This window comes from Poeciliopsis prolifica, unplaced genomic scaffold, assembly GCF_027474105.1.
Source record: "Poeciliopsis prolifica strain line A6 unplaced genomic scaffold, Auburn_PproV2 SCAFFOLD029, whole genome shotgun sequence".
Taxonomy (NCBI): domain Eukaryota; kingdom Metazoa; phylum Chordata; class Actinopteri; order Cyprinodontiformes; family Poeciliidae; genus Poeciliopsis; species Poeciliopsis prolifica.
This window is the reverse complement of record NW_026562404.1, coordinates 659,944-679,795: the sequence shown is the minus strand read 5'-3', so window position 1 is coordinate 679,795 and position 19,852 is coordinate 659,944. Positions and strand designations below refer to the sequence as shown.

Sequence of the window (19,852 nt, the reverse complement as noted above, 5' to 3'; positions counted from 1 at the left end):
AGTGTAGTAATTGTTACTGAACACCAGGGGGTAACAAAGAGCCGTCTTTTCAACTAGTCAGATGAGAACAACAAACAAAAAACAGTATTGACATTTCAGAGGTTAAAGTTAAGACACATTAACGTCATTATATTTTTGAAATGAGAAATTAGAGTCACTGGAATGAAAGTCAAATTTCATTTTTTTAAAGCGTAATCCTCATTGTTTTGTCGTCAAGTTTCTGGCGGCTCGTCGAAGAAGAAGCTTCATCTAAGTTTGTCAAAGTTGCTTCCTGGCGGACTTGTTATTAAGAAAAGCGTCGCTCAGCGGTAACTGATTGGCGCTCACCTGGAGTGACGTAAGCAGAAGAAGGCAGAGGAGCGAAGGAGCAGCGCGGCGGAGGAATACAGCCGCGTAATCTGCTCGATCTGACCGCTGCTCCGCCAGCGGTACCGCCGCATGACACTCACCCGAATTACAGCTGGAGTTTGAGGTGCACTTCACAGGTAAAGACGCTTTGCTTTTAACTGCGTGTCAATCCGCATCTATTAGCCATGGGAATGTGAGGCGGACATTTTTTCCCTCCCCTTGCCACAAACTAATCCGTCTGCGCCGCGTCGTTGCATTTGTAAAGTAAGTACTGCACGTTGACAGGAATTTCGCAGGAAGCTACTAGTTCATTTACTTGAAGGGTTGGTGCGGCATGAACACTAATTTCCAGCTGTATGGTTAAGCATGGCTGTCACAACATGTTAAGAGGTGGGTTGTCTACTTAATAATAGGTTCATGAATCAGTTCCTGGCTCAGCAAGTTGGAAACATTTATTAGAAACAGTGAGTTATTTTCTTGTAACTTTAAGACAGTGGAAGGAGAAGTTTTGAATGTGTGTGTGTGTATGTGTGTGTGGGTGTGTGTGTGTGTTTTTAATGTGAGTGGCAGTGAGACATGAGTCACTGGTCAAATCCCCTCATATGACTTTGTAACTTATTTCCACTGAAAACTTGGTCAGATTTGAAGATGTCAGAAAGTCTCTGAGAAATTCAGGTTGAAGAATATTTGTTGGTCGATACATTAATCCAGTGGCAATCCAGGTGTAATATCTTAAATTTTGTTTTGCTTTTCTTATTTAGATTCCCCCTAATGCTGCAGGTGCTGAAGAACTGAGGAGACCCGCAGGAGGACACCATGTCCCACAGTGAGTCAGACAACTGCACGGACAACAAGTCCCCTACAATAGAGGCCCTCTTCTCCACAGAACTTCATATATACGAGCCAGGAGATGAAGGCTACCAACCCAAAAGCCCCCTGACACTCCACTCTGACACAGCCACCCCACAGGAAGGCGAGGTGGACAACGTGGTGGTACCGGAGCAGGTTGTTCTGAGCACAGAGACTCCTGCAGCACAGGAGCCTCAAACCCAAAAGGTGGTTTTGAGCACAGAGAGCCTGGCAGCAAAGAAGCTAGGTACCCACCAGTTGATTCCCAAGAGCTTAGCGGTATCGAGCCGACCCAAGAATCGTCACCACACCACCGTGGTGACCTTCCCAGTGGGACTAGAGAATGCAAACAGCGAAAACCGCACCCATCACTCAACACAGGGGCCAGATGTTTCCTGGGATGACTATGACAGCGATGGAGACGGGGTGGCCTTCAGGAGGAACCGCAGGAACAAGTCGTATCGGGCGGCGGTGACCAGCCTGGACATTGATGCCATGACATCTGGGACATCTGGGACAGCGCCTAAAACCACCCTGAAACCCGTGAATGAAAACCGAGAAAGCAGTCCTGAACCTTCTCTCAGCAATAGACGCAAGGTAGAAACAGTCAACCAAAATGTTGTGATTGAAAAAGAAAATGCTTTTTTTCCTTTTTTTGCCACTAAGAAGTTCTTGTTAAAACTTAACCCACTAGAGAAACTTATTTACTCTGTCTGTCAGCTTACTTTTACCCTAGCAAATGGAAGTTGGAGGTGCCGAACTTCCAGCAGTTTTGATATTTAAATAGATACTTAGAGGAACTAAAAACTAATGTGAAATTTTATTGTGATTCGGTCCAATTTGTCAATTTAGTTTCGCTCTACTCTTCAGTCACAACCAAAGTCCTCAATAGCGCTTGGGATGATGTTGAATTTTTCACTTGTCACTGGATCAGAGATCCAAGAGTTTGTGCACGATCTGGAAAAGTCTGTAATTTCAGTGTTTTCCAGATCTAGATTAGTACAGCGAGACGTTTTTAGACAAGGACATGTTCCTTAAACTCATGGTGAACCTTTGAAATTCTACTTTAAAATGAATTAAAATCTAATTATAGAAGGTTTACATAACACGTGGAAACCATATTCTAGCACAGATCATCAAAGTCTGTGCTGGAATAGTTCTCTATTCAGATCTGTGACTAAAACCCATAATTCATGACTGAAATAAAGTCTGTGCTGCTGTGTCCTCTCTAGCGATCTCTGGGTAGAAAGAGGAACCAGCGTGGATCATTCAAAGATGGTATGTCCCCTCATGTGTCACTCTTGTCTGCTTTTTCTAAATCGGGTTACTGGAATACAAATAGATTGGGAAATAACAGATTTTTTTTTTGTGTGTTTTTTTTTTTTTTTTTGCAAACTTTATTGCTCATTGCAGACTTCCTAGAACAGACAAAACATTCATGGGAATCTGAATTTGGGTTGAGTGGCTCCCTTGCACTGTCTCTGAAAAGAGCTAGTGGCAGCTGAGAGCAACAGAACTGGAACACCGTTCCTGACATGATAAACACTTGTTTAGTCCCGAATGGTGACCTTTCCCTTCGGATTCTTCTTTGCTGATTTTAGGAGTTTTAAAAGGTTTTTCATTGTCTTATATACTTATTGAGTCAGCTGCTCCAATCTAAGGTAGACATATCTTTCAAGAGCTTTCAAACTGGACATGGTGGAAGTAGAAAAATTAAGCTTCATTGTTGTAATTAGCAATCCTACAACTCATTTTGACGCTCGCGGCTGTGTTTCTGAAGTCCTTGAAAGCGAGTCTCTCCTTGAGACTTTATGGTTTTCTGTTGATGGCCGTTCCTTCCCCAGCGACGCCATGCCTGTACCAGGAGATCAGAGAGCGCGGCCTGGACTCCACCCATAAAGACGAGCTGCTGGAGGACTTTGTTGTGGTGGAGCCTCCAGCGGAGGACCACGGCATCGTGATGAAGAGCTACAAACAAGCTCACCTCACTTGGAGCCAGTTGCCTCAGGTGAATCTTCAGATTTGCAGAGTAAATCAAGCCGAGACTAAGAACTCTGATAAGAGCTTAACTTAATTTTGCATTCTTCTGCTTATCAGTGTTTCATATCTTTGCAGAAATGCAAGACAGGTTTGTTTTCTTGATGTCAGACTGTTAAAAATTTACATTTTGACTCGTATTAAAAACACTTATTTGAAAAATCCAGACTTGCAGGGTGGGGATTCATATCTGATTTCTGATTATGTCTTTTAAAGGTGCAGGAATCTGGTATTCTGTCAACAATCACACCTCAGGAGAGAAAGAGGCAAGAGGTGAGATTGTGTCCCAAGTGTTTCCCGTACTGCCTGTCCTGCTGCACACAGTGGATGAATTTAGGTGTTGCATATTTCCTCGTGCACAAGGCTCTAAAAGGGGACACGTCGTTGTCTCTAAAGCAGTTCATTTAAAAGATTCTGCTTTTTATTTTTCCAACGTAAAATTAGATAACACGAGTGAAACAAATTGGCATGTTTTCTTATTTCAGATTTTTTTTTACAGAGATGCATGAGTCAGTTACCAGCATCAAATCGTTTTATGATAACGTCTTGTTTTTTTAAGAACGCAAAAATCTTCCCTTGTTCTGTAGATCGTAGACCTTTTTATGAGGTGTTTAAAAAATGTGTCAAAATAAACAGGTTTTTTTTTCTCCCAGAAATGTGGAGCCAATAGAGAGGAAATCATCATTGCCCATCGGTTGCTGAGCACTGGTGTTCAGCTGGCTGCAAGCTGTTTGGAATTATTTCCAGTCACAAAGTAAAACACGTGATTCTTGTGTGAAAATCGTTTAAAGGTTTCATCACGGTTATTAAACTGAGAAACATCTGGACTCCAGGCCTTTTTAATCGGCTGACCTGAGCTGTAGAACGACCCAAAAATAAAACTCACAGCGGTAACAGTTGTTTGTTTTTCTTTTTAAAATCCACAGATTTGTACAAACTGTACTTGTGCGAAATCTTGAGCGATATTTGCCCAGTGTCAGACTGATGTTAAAGCCAAATATAACCGATTAGATCTGCTGTCCTACATCTGCAGATAGTGTCTGCTGACAGCAAGTTCCAACTCATTTTCATGGTAGCCAAGAAGCTCAAAGAAACAGAAGCGGGTAGCTGGCGTTCAGGAAATGTCAGAGTGAGAACTCAAAACACAACATTCCTCACTAAAGTAAAAGCTGAAACTGTCAGTTGCAACATAACACTTTGTGTGGGTGGATTTTTTTTCTTTGTGATGTTTCCTCTTCATTAGCCCAAGATGTCAATACCAAGGTCCATATTGTGTGCTGTGCTCTAGCTGAACAAAGCCACACCCTGCCTGTGTAATGGTGCTTTTACAGCCCTCTGAACAGGTGCTTGGTTTGCTGTTTGGGACCTTCAGTTGTCTCACCTGTCCTGTTTTTTTTTTTTTTTTTTTTGCTAAAAGAAATGTGCTCAACGTAGACAAGCGTGCAAGTATTTCAACTTCCAAAAGTTTCTGAGCATTCCTTTGAGGTTTGAATGAGACAGAACATAAAAATGTTGTCTTTATGCCCTTTGGTCCTCTCCGAGCCACCTGACCTTTAGAAGTTGAAATGTTGACCAAGGTGTGTTGTGAGCATGTGATTTGTCTCCAAACCGCCCCTGTGAGCCAGCTATCTCGCAGCTAAGCACCGTTTTGTCATGACGTAAAGCATCCAAATGCAGAATATGACGTTGCCTTTTCTTTAGGCGTTGAAACAGGAAGCTGAGAAAAATACCAATCACACAGAAAAAAACAAACAAATAAACAATTAAATCGAATTTAAAGATTTATTGCAATATAAATTTGGTTTCACAACATTTGATGTGTGTGTGCGTGTGTGTGGTTTGTTTTCCAGGCCATTTTTGAAATTATCACCTCAGAGCACTCATACCTGCACAGCCTTGGCATCCTGGTGCGTCACTTCAAGACCAGCGCAGCGTTGAGGAAAACGATGACGACGACGGAGCACCACCACCTCTTCTCCAACATATCCGTCATCTACACAGCGAGCCAACGGTGGGCTAGTCTCCATATTGATTACTGTGCTGTTGACGATGTAGTGTTTTCTTCTTCTTTTTTTTAATGCTTTCTTCACACTTAAATATATCATAAAACTGATTTTAAGATCTCACAAAATAAAAACACAGCAGTTACAAAATACAGTTTAGAAAATACAATTTAGTATATTTAGAGAATATAAACCCAACTCGCTATATGTGAGAAACAAACTGAAACCTGATCAAGCCAATAAGCTTTTGTATTAACTGTCAATGAGACTTTTACATTGGAGAACTGCTGGCCCACTCCGCTCAGCAGAACTGTTTCATTCAGTCACTCTGAGAGGCTTCTGAGCATCAGCTGGCTTAATGCCATGCCCCAGCACTGCAGTGGGACTTTCAGAGCAGAGTTTGACTCGGTAAATCCAAAACCTTCCTTTCTTTCTGAAGCATTCAGAAGAGGATTCTCCTGGCATGTTTGAGATTGTTTTCCGGCAATGCAACCCAAGAAGACTCGATCTTGAACTCATGAACTGATGGATTCTCTGCTAGGCAGGAGACTTTCTACCAGTCATGCCCATAGCCGAATGGTGCCTGAAGCAGTTACATGGCTTTGTATTAGTTTTGTACCAGATGTAACAACACCCTCCAGAAACGTCCACTTTTACCTATTTTTTTTATTTTTTTTAAGAACTTAAAGCCTACTTCTTACTAGATTTCTTGATCCTACACCAATCAGGTCTGGTTGTAGCTGAAATTGAACCAAAGCATATAGTTTATCACAATTAATGTATGATTTAATTGAGAGAGGTGATTATATTACTACTAGGCCTACGATGGTTTGGATGACTCTCGCTGCTTTGAAAACTGATTCGCTGAAACCGTTTTGATTTGGCAACGAGAAAGAAAATCTGAGAAATTTGTAATGGAGCAATTATATTGTGGTGCAGAATATTTGAGAATAAGTTGAAGTAGCTGTCAGTTCTAAATGTTGGTCAGCGTTCGGATGAGCTGGTAAGAAAGTGGGAAACAATAGACCCAGCGACTCATACTCCGTTCACTGGGTGATTTTTATGTTCTCAGCTCAGGATATTGTTCTAAGTTTTAAAAAAAAACAAAAAAACAAAAAAAAACGGTTGATTTGAAGTTTCAGGAAAAGTATTTGCCCTCAGCCTGTCTTCAGTATCCTGTAGACTCCATTAACGTGTTCAGACTCGCTGGCCAAACTAGTTCTGCTGCTCTCGGTGGTATTTCTGAGCTTTGAAAAGATGATGTTTACACTGGCGCACTTTGTTTGTTGTTTCGTACTTCAATTGGAATAAGAGTAGAAATTCAGAATGGGAAAAGAAATACATTTTCTCCTATTTAAGCCCTAAAGCGAAACCAAAGAACAGAATACCTTGAAAGCATCTATGGGGATGAATCAGAGACGCTTCCAGTTTCTGTGTGGGAACCTGTGGAGTCGCTGGGTCCTCGGGTGGGGCTGTTTTTGTCTGGTGTCATTTTACACGGTTTTGTTAGAAGGGACAAGACTGAGAGTTCTTTCTTTTCTCAGACAGCCTTTAACAGATTTGTGATTCTGTAAATCTTTTAGTCTTTATTGATGTAGCGCAACAACTGTCAAAAACTGTTGTGACTTTAGTTGCTAGCTATTCCTTCAAACCAATGGATGCAATATTAAACCTCGACTTACACAATGCATGTTGAGGTTTATAAAGTTTATAACACACCTCAAACTCTTTTACATTTCATGTGCAATTGTAAACGCCAGTGGATTTTATTTGGAATTTATGTGATTTAAAAATGAAAATAAAAAATAGTGCATTGTTGTGCGACAAAAGGAACATGGTTCATGGTTTCCATATTTTGAAGTATATCTACATCACTTTCAGGCTTATCTCTGAATTTAACATGATTATGTTTTTGATCCATGATAGCTTCAGCTCTGTCAAGACTTTCTCATCTCTCGTCCTCTAGCAGTTTCAGTCCCAGGATTGACTTCATCCTTTTTCCTATAAGCTCTGATTTGGGACGTTGCGTTCAGGGCGATCGGCAGTGTCAGTTACATTTTGCAAGTCGACCCAAAAGTTATAATTTTGTCTGATCGGAGCAGCTTCTCCCTCATGCTTTCTGTCTTCCCCACATGGAAGATGATCGTATTCTCCTAAACTTCACTTTTGCAAGACATCATTTGCTAAACACCCAAACCACAGGTCTCCTAGTAACTCATGTAGGCCCTGAAATTTAGATCTAGAAGTGACCAAACCATTGCCGTCTTCTGTTCTGCTGATTTGTCTGTAGAAGAACCGAACTTCATTTTTGCCTCGACGTTAACCTGCCTCTTTTCTGACCTTCAGCTTCTTTAAGGATCTTGAAAAGCGACACAATGAGCAGCTGGTGATCCGGGACATCAGCGACATTGTTCAGAACCACGCGGCACACCACTTCGCTCCTTACATCGTCTACTGCTCCAACGAGACGTTTCAGCAGAGGACGTTCCAGAAACTGCTGTGAGTGGAGGAACAATCCAGCGTAAGCCAACAGCTTCATGCAGCGGCACAAGAATATGAGCCGAACTTACTTTGTGTTTTTATTTTTGTGTTTCACAGGAATAATAACTCTGCGTTCAAAGACACCCTGAAAGAAATTGAGAGAAATAGTGAATGCGGAGGCCTTCCCATGTCGTCGTTTCTGATCCTGCCCATGCAGCGTGTGACCAGACTACCACTTCTGCTTGATGTCAGTTCAACCTTTACTTTTGTCGTACCTTTTTTATTTCATTAACAGTAGAGCAAAACAAAAAATAGAGAACGTAACATGGATGTTAAGTTATGCATAAAAATCATAAAATGTATTTTTTGTGTGTGTGAAGAAATGATCAACTATACATACAGTGCAACTAAAAGATTTGGGCACACATTGGTGGTGCACTTCTGTTGACAATTCTTGACTCCTTCAATGAACAAAACTGTGCATATTTGTGCATACACTCTGTCTGCACTGATGAAGATTCACTCACCTCAGGATGAAAAATGCCAAGGTATTTTTAATATTACTTATTCAGCCAAGCCCAGGTTGGTTTGGATCATATCCCCCCCCTATAATAAATGTAATTATCATTTGAAAACTGTTTTATATTTATTTATGTTACCTTCGATATCATATTTTGGGGGGATTATTTCTGTCATTTTTTTCTTATAACCCAAATTTTGGGAAAGGACATCTAAATTTTTGTATTCCACTGTAACATATGCAACGACTCACCTATGAAGTGTTTTCTTTATTTTCTTCTGTGTGTGTGCTTCTTCATCCTCAGACAATCTGTCAGAAAACTCAGGACCAGACTGCGGAGTACTTTGCTGCCGTTTGGGCGCTGAAGGCCATGAGCAAGGTTTGCATGCGTCCACGCAGGTTTATCCGTTTTGACAGGACTCTGATCACCGTTTCCACTACGATTATCATGTGAACAGTTGGTCACCGAATGCAACGACGGGGCAAGGCGGATGGAGAGGACGGAGCAGATGTACACCATCCAGAAACAGATGGAGTTTGGAAAAATAAAGGTCGGCCGTTCAGCCATCGCTGTTTTGGAGCAGAAACGAGCTCGACTCGGATAAATGTGTCGGTCATCGTCTTTTCCCCGCAGCCATTTCCCCTGGTGTCGGCATCGCGGTGGCTGAAGAAGCGCGGCGAGCTGGCCGTCTCCAGCGAAGAGCTCAGCATATGGAGGGCTTTCACCACCAGGAGCTACTACCTGTTCCTCTTCAACGACGTGCTGATCGTCACCAAAAAGAAGTCGTGAGTGACGCTCTGTTACAAACGCAAAGCTTCTGCGAACCAACACTCGTAATGTCATTAGGATACATTTGGAAATTGTGTCACAGTGTGTAAGAAGCTGTTCCAGCAGCCGAGAAAACACAAATCACAGGTTTACACTAAAATCCTAAACATTCATCTGTTTCGTCTGAATTATGAGTGCTGCTCTGACAAAAAGCAAAAATATCACTTCACACACAAGAATGTGTGAAGTGATATTTTTTTACATAAAAAAATAAAAATCACAGAAGTATGACATGAATTTGATGCCCCTAATTGAAATCCTGTGGAACCAATTCATCTAAGTAGTTCATGAAGTTGAGCTGAGTGTAATCGGGTCTCAGCATAAACACATCTATTGTTGATAGGATAGGTTACTATTAGCCATATGCTGCACAACTCTCCCCCTTTGTCACAAACTAAATGCAAGATGAGTGAAAAGATGCTTTGGTGAGACCAAAATTGGCCAACAGGCAGAGCGCAAACTAGACTGAGCTAAATGGACCTGGAGCCACAGCTTCACTTGAGTATTTTAGATCAACACAAGCATTTTAGAATGGCCTACTTAAAGCCCAGTCAAGTCCAACTGCAAATTTGTGAGAAGACAGATGCTGTCCATCCTTTCTGATTGAGCTCGAGCTTTTTGGACAACACAAATGGGCCAAAGAGTCAGTTTAAAAGACCAGAGTTGGCGCATTAAAATCCTGCAAGGGATGCATAAAACTGTGCACTACAATTTCAGAAACTTTTTTTGTTTTTTCTTTTTATAATTTAGCTTAATTATGTTTTAAAATCAAGAGAAAGTACATTGAAGTTGAGTTTGTAGCAGGACAAAATCTGTGAAAAGCAGAATAAGCGCTTATAAGCTCTGTGTCCCACGGAGTGTGGATTTATGAAAAATACACTTTGGTACTTTTTGTGTTTTTTTTATCAGAAATTGTTATCACACCAAACTGCAAATAAGTGGAACATATGGAGCAACTAAAGGTTACGTTTTACAGCTGATAGTCTTTCGTGGATGTTTTGGTTGACTTGGTCCCCCGTGGCGAGTTGAACAGTTCCAGCTGCTTCCAGGGAACATCGGGAAAGAGGAGAGTAAAGGGACAGGGAAAGGAGTGCGTGCATACCTCAGATTCTTTATTCCTGCGTTCAGCTTGTCAGCTTGACTGACTTCAGCTGTCTGTTTTGAATTAGGGAGGGAGAAAACAATGTGAGCTCAGACAAAGAAATTGCCCACAACACTGCAGTCATTAAAATGTCTTTAAGTCAGCTCTGTGACCTCTGTGTTCGGGAGGGAAAAATGTACAAGTCGAGGCTTTTTCGGAGAGTCAAGAAAATGTTGCTTGTGCCACGCTGTTTCCTGGCTGACCATGCTGCTTTGCAGCGAGGAGAGCTTCGTGGTGTTGGACTACGCCACTGTGGATAACGTCCAGGTCGAGTTTGGGGAAGACGCCGATGCACGAACGTCGCCCAGCAAAAGCAGCTCCAACTACCTTTCCTTCAAACTGCGGATGAGCAAGAACAGCGAGGGGAAGTTGGAGCAGATCTCCCTGGTGGCTGACTCCAGGTACTGCAGCCAATATGAATTCTTCAACTCCTGCTGAGAACCAAACTTTGGTGAAGGGCCTTCTGAATTTAAAGCCATCTTTTTATCCTAAAATGATTATCCACAGATCTACAGAGTGAATAATACTGATGAGACCAGTTGAACAATTCCTTATACATGTCCACTTGTATTTCTTAGAAGCCACATATATTTTGTCTTTGGCTCCCTCTACTGACAAAGTAGTAGCTGCAGTTCGAGGTAGTGTAACATCTGAGGTACTTTTACAAGAAACAGACCTCATTGTTATTCCTGCGCTCTCTTTTGCCAAGGGTGGACCGGGCCCGATGGATCACCGCTCTTAAAGAGCAGAAGCAAGAAGGGGTCTTCACTTGCACAGATGGTGAGACTATATGCTTTGATTACAGATGGGAATTTCAATATAAAAATATACTTCCCAATGAATCCGTGTGAAGTTTCAGCAGATGATTAGTTGTTATGCAGATTATAAACCCCTTAAATCCTAAACAGATGGGTAATATGCTTTGCCTCGTGGAAAGAAAAAAGTTGCATTCGTAGCAAAATGATTGTTATTCACTTCCACTCCTCCCAAGCGCTCTGCTGCAGCATTATGTTTGCTCACAGTGGTTTTGGTCTTGGTCCTTTTATTAATATGTATTCATTTTAAAAAGATGCTTTTATCATATCATTCCAATGCTTTTAATGTTTTATGGCTGTCACTGTGACACTATTTCATCTTATAAACATTCTTCCCTACTTAAAAAAAAAAAACCTTAACTATTACACTAGACTGTTATGAAAAAAAACATACATAACTGTTTGGAAAAAAAAAACTGAGATGCTTTTTATTTTTTTAGTTTAAGGATTTCCCAGCTCCCCACACTGCTAAAGGTGTCAATACAATTTATTGACCAGGGCATCACTGTAGATATTCAAAAAAAATAAATAAATACTGGACTAACTGAAACCTTAAATGGTGTCAAGAAGATGAGTCTATGTGCTTTGCCTCATGGAAAGAGCTCCTTGTAAGCTACTATTAAAAGGAGCACTGATCCCTCTGATGTGCTCCATTAATGCAGTAATTCATTCAAAAGAAGCTGTGACGAGGTACTAAGTACATATATGTTTTATTAGTGTGACATTACTGCATTTAAAATCCTTGTTCTTATTTAGCTATTCTCTAAATTAAACCATCTAAATCCTGAAAGTATATCACCATTTGCTATAAAATACAAGTTTCACTTTTTCAATTAAATTACAATAGAAATGCGCCTGCTTAATTGATTAACCATCAATCAGTGTGAGCCAGACGTTCCTGTTGAAACGGGAATGTGTTTCAGGTTTGCCGCAGTATGAAGTCACCAAAACGCACATGCCTAAAGATCAGGACGAACTCGGCCTGCGACAGGCGGAGTTCATCATCGTTCTCCAAAAGGAAGAAGGTGAGGCTGTCGCAGCTGGGCTCGGTCTTTACGTCGTCTTCCCATCGTGTTTTTTTTTTTTTTTTTTATAAACACAAACGTCTCGATTTGCCTAGAGTGGTGCTATGGGGAGAGAATGCGGGACGGAGAGAGAGGCTGGTTTCCTGCCAACTGCGCCACAGAGATCACAGATCCCACCGCCATGGAGAGCAACGTGCAACGAATGAAGCGTTTGCGAAAGGAGACCAACGTCTGAAGCGGCTGCTGCACGCCATTGGAATAAGTCGCTGTTGAAGGCTAAAACACACACACTGCACTGCTGATGAGTGACACTGAGCCCTGGAAGTCCATTATCACAGACTGAGATTCTGTTCCCTACGTAGCATAATGTGCAAACACTGACCTCAGACAAGATGTTGGGGTTTGTTCCTCCAGTTTTCTGACATTTCTTCAAATTGTGCCAAATGGTTGAGTATAAAGGAATGAAGAGGAGGTCAGATATTGCAAAACGTGATGCTCAAATTTAAACATCTACTTCATGCTGTAAAAAAAACAATCTGATAATGTTCATAGCCTGTATACTTGAGAAAAATAAAGAGACTCCAAACAGTTTTCCTGGTTTCTGAAGATTTATTTGAGCTTGCATTTTGTTAAAATGTCTGAATACATAAAAAGTTATTTAAAAATGTCAAACTGACCAGATATCAAATTTCATTTTTTTTTTCATCTTTAAAAACCATTTGGTGTAAAAACTTAGGACAGATTTAGAAAAACATTTGTTGTTTCCCCAAAATGTTTTGTAGCTGTCACATAAAAATAATGGGAAAAGAAAACACAAGTCTGCATAGATTCTGCAGGCAATCAGTGGTAATCTGGTCAAATGCATGGTGCAAGCTTGTGACGGTCTTAGAGTCAAATCTTTATTGCTCAGATCTTGGTTGATGTTTCTTCTTGTTGACAAACGAAAAACTGTAAAATAAAATAAAAAACAAGAACAGGAGGCAGAAACTGAGTCCAACAAGGGCTGCACAAACATTCAACATGGTTCACAAATGTTTCAAACAGAGGAAAAAAACAACAAAAAAAACTCACCCGGACGATGGTACAAGATGGTAGGTGCCGGTGTGCAGGTTGTTTCCTACTCAGCCCCACCCTGCTGGGCCTCGGGAGCGGACGTTTTCTCTGCAGATGGGTCACCTCCTGTCTTGGCCTCTTTGTTTTCCTGGCCGGGTTTGCCACCGGTCTGTTGGCGTCTGCGGCGGTAGTTGTAGTTACGACGGTAGCGCCGCTGGCGGGGCTGCTGATTCTGGCCTCCTTCGCCGCCCTGATTCTCCTTGTCCTCCTCGCTGTCCCGCACCGGTCTGGGACGGGGGGGACCCCTGGGTTGCACAAGACAAAGTTAGACGTAAAGTAGGAAAAAAAAAAAAAAACAGTGACAGACAGCATGCAGTTATAGAGACATGCACACCACACAGCAAGCAATTTCTGATGACGTGCGTCGTTTACTGGCAGCTTACGTGAGATTCTTTAAATGTCTTTTTTTTTTTGTTAGTGCAAGACCAGCACATGCAAAGCGTTTGAATCCTGTCACCGCTATCCTCTGCCAATAAAGCCCACATGCAAACCTTGGTCTGAACCTTGGTCGGAAGCCTCTGTAGTAGTTCTGCCTCACTGGTTTGTTGCCCTGGTCTGGACCTCCCTGGCCTTCGTCACCCTCACCTCCCTGAGGGGCACAGAGAAGAAACCAAAACAAAACCAAAAAAAATCCTTCAGAACTTTCAGAGAGCATGGTGACTTTGTAATAAAAATGTGGAACTTTGTCATATCGATTTTGCGGAAATGTGGGGCCTATTTGAGAGCATCCAAGACCCCCGATACACCAAGATTTGTTGATCACAACCACGTGATTGTTAGAGAGGAGAGGGTGGAACAAAAATCAGGAGTTCAGACTTAAGTTATTGATCAACTGGGTGCCTGCTTCAGGAGAGTAGCCCTCTGGCGGCGTACCTCAGTCATCTCTCCGCGTGGTGCGTTGGTGTACGGGGGCCGACGGCCGTAGCGTCTACGTACAAAGTATGGCGGGTAGCGCCGTCTGCCAGGGTAACCTGGTCTGCGCTGCTGTTGCTGCGAGTCTCCTTCGGGGGCGTTCTCTCCCCCCTCTCTGCTCTTGTCGCGTCCTCCGTTGCCGGGCTCGCCTTCGTCGCTCTGGTAGTTCTCTGGGTAGTCTCCGCCGCGTGGAGGGCCCCTCCTTCGTGGATAGCGCCGATAGCGGTTCCGGTCCGCAGCGTACTTGCTTCCCTGGACTGCGACACCTCCTGGGCCAGTGACGTTAGCTGCCTCTGCTCCCTGGATACATTGGGACACATTTTCTCAGTGATATGATGTTTTATTTATTTATTTTTTCTGTCTAGAAAAAAAAGGTATCAACTTTACATTTTATAGAAAAATGAATAAATCAGAGAAAAGGTTACCTTCTCTCCCTCGACTACGTCAAATTCCACAGTTTCTCCATCTCCCACACTGCGGAGATATTTCCTTGGGTTGTTCTTCTTAATGGCCGTCTAAAAAAAATAGAGCATGGATGAGAACTTTGTGTAACTGTTAATATATATATCTATCTATAAATATATAGATAGATATATATATTAATGCAGAAATAAAGGAGCTGAAACATACCTGGTGTACAAAGACATCCTCCTTTGTATCGTTCCTAAACAGACAAAACAAAAAAAACATAGAAGTTAGTGTCCTATTGAGCCACACAACGCAATGTCTCTGTAAACGGACTTGAACTAAGCCAGCAAGGATTAATGTAGTACTGTAGGTGGCGACAGTATAGACACAAGCAGAAAACATAATCTGGTCAGCTCTGTGAGCAAAGCAAAACTGTAATAGGATTGAGAACAATCTTTCAGCCACTCGTACGCATTATATTAGAAATCTCTTGGAAGAATGGGTGGGTGGATGGTGTGGGCGGCTCTCGCTTACCTATTGATGAAACCATATCCATTCCTGACGTTGAACCATTTGACGGTACCCAAGACTTTTGTTGCTGCAAGGAAATTAAAACAATCTAGATTAGACAGCGTGAGCTTCTTCTGGCACAGAGTTAAAATTCATCTGCGACTTGCTGAGTCCAATTAAAACGTTTTGATAAACAGGTGCCTGACTTATGAACAAACCTAACCAAGGCCATGCATTATGTGAACGTTATATTTAACTCCCAACTGCCATTCTTATTATAGACCTGGATGCTTGGGAATACCCAGCACCACCTGCTCTTGGCATGAGGCATGGGCCAAAGTTTGTAGAGGGAGAACCCAACATGTGTTCATTTAAGGATGTAATATTATACACACCTTAGTTATGGGATGTTTAGTGAAGCACTTCAGAGACAGACAAACACCAATAGCCATGAGGGCCAGTGTTACATAAGAGGCCCCATTTCAAGAAGCAGCATATCTACTTTCACTTCTCCTACCCCCCACAGTTAACATTTTATATACCCAGATCTTTACCACTGAAATAGACTAAGAATCATTTATTCTATCAAAAATAGATCCTCCACCTCCCCTCCCAGCTGCTTATAGAAATAAGACTGAATAATCTGCCTTCAAATGTTACTGATTTAGTCTAATCTCTTGCCTATATTCAATTAATGGGCAAAAGAGGACCATATATGGAACATACACACTTATTTGTGTGTTTAATGGTGTTTAATAAAATATATTCAAAATAGTCCCGGAACATTTTCTTGTTGAGTCAAGTATAAAAATCTTACATCTTCCTAAACGTTGTCTTGGGTTTAAAAGTATGGATAGGGTGCCTATATTAAAAGAGTGTGCGCTTTTATTTATTTTTGTTCTGGTCCATATGAAAATGATCATATCTTGACGTTTCTTTCAGTCTGATCGTGTTCACTCGCACGTCATTGTTTTAATTTTTTGGGCTGCCATCGCCGAGCGAACGTACCCTTCTTGTTTAACCTGATCTAAACACAACCCAGGATCTGAGTGGTCACACGTGGTAGAGCCGTACCCGGATGTGTTAGCATAGCAATGTAGCTGAGAGAGGCTTTGAACCATGTGGCTGGAGTTGAGCCAGCAAACAGAAACTAACATAACAAGCAAGAGAGCTTATATTTGGGCCGACTTTTTTATTTAACACGTAATAAAAGCGACTCGATATTTTACACGGGTTTTGACGAAAACACCACCAAACGGCGAAATAAGTGGAAACCCACGGCAGACATTTTTGGGGGGTGGCCTTTAAAGCCTTGAAGGAAGCGGCGTTAGCCGGCTAGGCTAGGGATAGCATCTTTAGCTCGGGTGGTGAAGTATGTAGGCCAGACTGATAACCCAGAAAATCGACCTAAAATGACACGACCGTTGACATATATATTTAAATGCGTTAGTAAACTGCTGTTAATCTGGCATTTTGACCAGTTGGAAGGGACAAATGTTTGTGTCGAGAATATTTTGGATAAAATAACTAAAACCAGCAGGCTGTTTTCGCGTGAACAAAGGGATGGTTACGCAGCTAGCATTACTAGCCCATGTAGTTGATATGAAATGATAAACACGGGTTGGCAAATTTACTTGTATTCTCTTCAGCCGTTAAACTTCAACCTCCGGGCGGTTAACCCACAGAGCCTAACGTCTGCAAACCGCGTTTCCGTTTCTATATAAACACATTGGCTTCGATAACGGCTGCAAACGTTTCCCAACGACTGTCCATGTGACGGCCGAGTGGATGGATGGGTCTGTCGAGCGGATATCTGACGCAGGGAGGCCGACGAGTGTGCGGCTCAGATCCCCATACGAAAGTCGCGAGCTCTCGGACAACTGACAGTCCTATGAAAAATGTTGCAACAGATATGTCAAACGGCTAATTTCAGAACTCGGAAAATGTATTCATAAAACATAAAGCTACAGCGGCGTAATTCTAAATCTCCCGACACTAACGCTTAACTACTACACACGAAAAATATTTGACATCGCTGAAGAGAAAATACAAAAGGTAATATAATGCCAATATTCTAAATAAAACAGAAAAAGTGGAAAACAGAGGTTATGTTCGTTAATTTTTGTCCATTTCGTTCAGTAACGATGGACTTAACGTTTATGTCCCATTAACGTTAAATTTAACGGCAGACTGTAGTGGTGACAGTGGGGATTGCCCTACTGTAACAGAATCCACGCTAGCAACCTAGTTAGCTCAACTAGCTTTGGCAGCCTTACCGATGACCTTCTTATCCCCCGCTGAAGCTGCGGCTGCCGGACTGGATGGGCTCTCCGCATCCGCAGCAGGCTGCGGAGGTTGTTGTTGTGTCTCGGCCTCGCTGCTCATGCTTACTACTCGTTGGTAATGGCTTCAGCCGGCGGCGGCTCTCTGCTATTTTTCCCGGTGCTAGATGGTAACCTGGGCCGGCGGTGGTGGGGGCTTACTGCCTTCGGGCTCTCAGCTTTCCTCTTTCCGCTCCCGTTGCCGATCGAACTGGGCAGAACGTGTAGATGTGCCGGGGAATGTTCACTGTGGCAGTCCCGCCCAACACTTCCTCTGATTGGCTGGAATGTGTGACGACTAACATAACGTGTTTTTAATTGGTTAGTACAACTGTCATGAAAAGGTTTCCTACCAGGCGATTATACCTGAAATTTTTCAACATATACTAATCAGGTAAGGCTGGCAGTAATGAAGTGTCTGTCAGGTAGTTTTGCAGGGCTGCTTATACGTGGTAAAATAATTGCCCAAACTCTTAAACTCTTGGGATTAAGTGAAGCTACTAAGCACATTTGGAAACAGTACCAAACCAGACTTTGCATCCATAAGTAAGACAGAAAACGGTCTACATGAAAGATTTTAAAGTCCCTTTGATTAATGCCAGGATTTACCATCTTATAAACAGCCATTAAAATGAACTACTATGCAGCATTATGAAGCGTCTAACCACAATACAGCAAAATCACTTAAACTCAGTATACACAAACTATCAAATATATTACAACCCTTGAAGTTTACATTTTATCACATTACCAGAAACATAAATGTATTTGGCAAGGATTTTATGTGGTAGACTGACACAAATTGTTAGCAGGAGTTCTTAAATATTTTTTTCAACAACCTATTTTGTTGTTACACTCTTCTGTAAAGGCCAGATTTGTAGAATGCACTATTAATGATTGTTCTGGGGACAGATTCTTCACATGAGCTGTGGATATCTGCAGACTGCAGCTCTTCCAGACTAACTATGGTCTTCTTGGCCAGCCAGGTAAGATGAATGGCAACAGTTTGAGATGTTCAAAACACTGGATTTTTTCTTTCCTCACAATTCTGTTTTAACTTTTCCACCACTTTATTCCCTCGTTTTTAAATCAAAATCAAATCAAATTTTATTTGTATTGCACATTTCAGCAGCAAGGCCTTTCAAAGTGCTTTATATCATAAAAAGAAAGTCATGCAACATAGAATAAACAATACATTGTTACATATTACATTTCAAATACAATTCTAAACAGGTGTGTTTTTAAAGGAAGTCAGGGTTTCCGGTGTTTTACAGTTTTATGGAAGTTTTATTGTGTATTCCTTGGTCTTCGTGTTAATGTTTAATCTCTAATGCTCTCCTAAGATTTTTTTAAGCCTTAACAGGACAAGCTTTTACTAATCTGACTCGTATTTGGAGTACAATTTCAAATTAAATGACTTCTAAAAGCAATTGGTTGCACTAGATTACGTTTTGGATCATGGGAGTAAAATGGGCAGACTGCTGTGAGCAGACTTCTCCGATTTCCTTCTAAGGAATTGTAGAAACTTTGCAAATTAAAGAGCTTACTAATGTGTGCTACTTTGTGTGTGGCTTTCACATAAAGTACATTAAAAGTGCTTGTCGCATGACAAAATGTGTAAAAGTTCAAAGGGTTGTGAATACTCTTGCACTGCACCGTAGACACAATCAATCATTCATTCATTAACAGACTGGTGTTGCTCAAAATTTTCAATTTATAAATTTAGTCTACAGAACATATTCAGCACAGGTTGTATGTCTTATATCTCATTTCTAACTTTCTTAAATCTGTCGTAGTGATGTCTTTGACACCAATGAAGATCCTAACAGAGAAATGGAGTACTCATAATAAGAGAAAGGCATTGCAAAAGCAAACAAAAGCCGACATAACTCAGAGTTGATAGAACGTCGCATGACTTAATTTTCCCTCTCAAAACCGTCAGTATAAATGATAAAAGTCGGCCATCTTGTGTGAGTTGAGAAAACTTCCTTTTTCTCTAGCAAAGAGCGAACAGCCAATAGTACCCGCTTACCCTCCCACCCCTTCACAAACATTGTCATGGTAATTAAAGCTCCACTGGCACCATTTACAAGCAAAGGCCGACGTGTGAAGCTCTGCTGTAAACTGCGAAGCTCCGCTCTCCCACACACAAAAATGAGCTTCAGAAAGCCTCCCCATGGAGAAACCTCCTTTCAAAAAAAAAAAAAGAAAACCCTCTTCCTGCCTCTATAAGAAGAGAGTCTCCATCTGAAAGGATCCTTTTGTGCCAAGAGAACGATGTTCAAGGGAAGTATGGGGGAAGGGGGCTTGGAGCTTGGATTTGGCTGGGATAGAAGGGGTAGCCATAAGTTCAACAGAGGATTGCTTGGCACTGGAGAGTGTGCTCTAATTTGCTCCATGGATAAGGTTGACATTAATCCCGCATCTCCTCAGAGTACAACTTTACACCTCTGTGTGTTTCCATGCAGATACATATCACCCAAACACTGAGATCGAGTTCATAATCCCCCCGGGGAAGTTTTTATATTTCGATGAATTGG

The 19,852-nt window shown here is 41.7% G+C and overlaps 2 protein-coding genes across 7 annotated transcripts; one reads left to right on the top strand and one right to left on the bottom strand.

Annotated features, from left to right (window-relative positions):
• The first annotated feature begins 358 nt into the window (after nt 1-358).
• Nucleotides 359-12,639, top strand: arhgef16 (Rho guanine nucleotide exchange factor (GEF) 16). Of its 3 annotated transcripts, none has more exons than XM_055049614.1 (15): nt 359-485; nt 1,110-1,794; nt 2,430-2,475; nt 3,042-3,205; nt 3,451-3,507; nt 5,085-5,245; nt 7,584-7,736; nt 7,836-7,965; nt 8,543-8,617; nt 8,697-8,789; nt 8,873-9,024; nt 10,427-10,609; nt 10,918-10,988; nt 11,947-12,048; nt 12,144-12,639. In XM_055049614.1, the coding sequence occupies exons 2-15, from the start codon at nt 1,165-1,167 to the stop codon at nt 12,281-12,283; spliced, it is 2,157 nt and encodes a 718-aa protein (XP_054905589.1). In that variant the 5' UTR covers nt 359-485; nt 1,110-1,164; the 3' UTR covers nt 12,284-12,639. The 3 variants fall into 3 exon arrangements, with proteins under 3 accessions (XP_054905589.1, XP_054905590.1, XP_054905591.1); XM_055049615.1 differs by lacking the exon at nt 359-485 and adding an exon at nt 492-612; XM_055049616.1 differs by lacking the exon at nt 359-485 and adding an exon at nt 637-738.
• ybx1 (Y box binding protein 1) lies at nt 12,638-17,545 on the bottom strand. 4 transcript variants are annotated; one of them, XM_055049617.1, is made up of 8 exons: nt 17,268-17,545; nt 15,016-15,079; nt 14,704-14,737; nt 14,499-14,588; nt 14,035-14,373; nt 13,653-13,750; nt 13,120-13,406; nt 12,638-12,996 (listed from the first exon to the last, which is right to left on the bottom strand). In XM_055049617.1, the coding sequence occupies exons 1-7, from the start codon at nt 17,374-17,376 to the stop codon at nt 13,166-13,168; spliced, it is 975 nt and encodes a 324-aa protein (XP_054905592.1). In that variant the 5' UTR covers nt 17,377-17,545; the 3' UTR covers nt 12,638-12,996; nt 13,120-13,165. The 4 variants fall into 4 exon arrangements, with proteins under 4 accessions (XP_054905592.1, XP_054905593.1, XP_054905594.1 ...); XM_055049618.1 differs by having other exon boundaries at nt 13,665-13,750; nt 17,268-17,544; XM_055049619.1 differs by having other exon boundaries at nt 14,098-14,373; nt 17,268-17,544.
• Between the last annotated feature and the right edge of the window lie 2,307 nt (nt 17,546-19,852).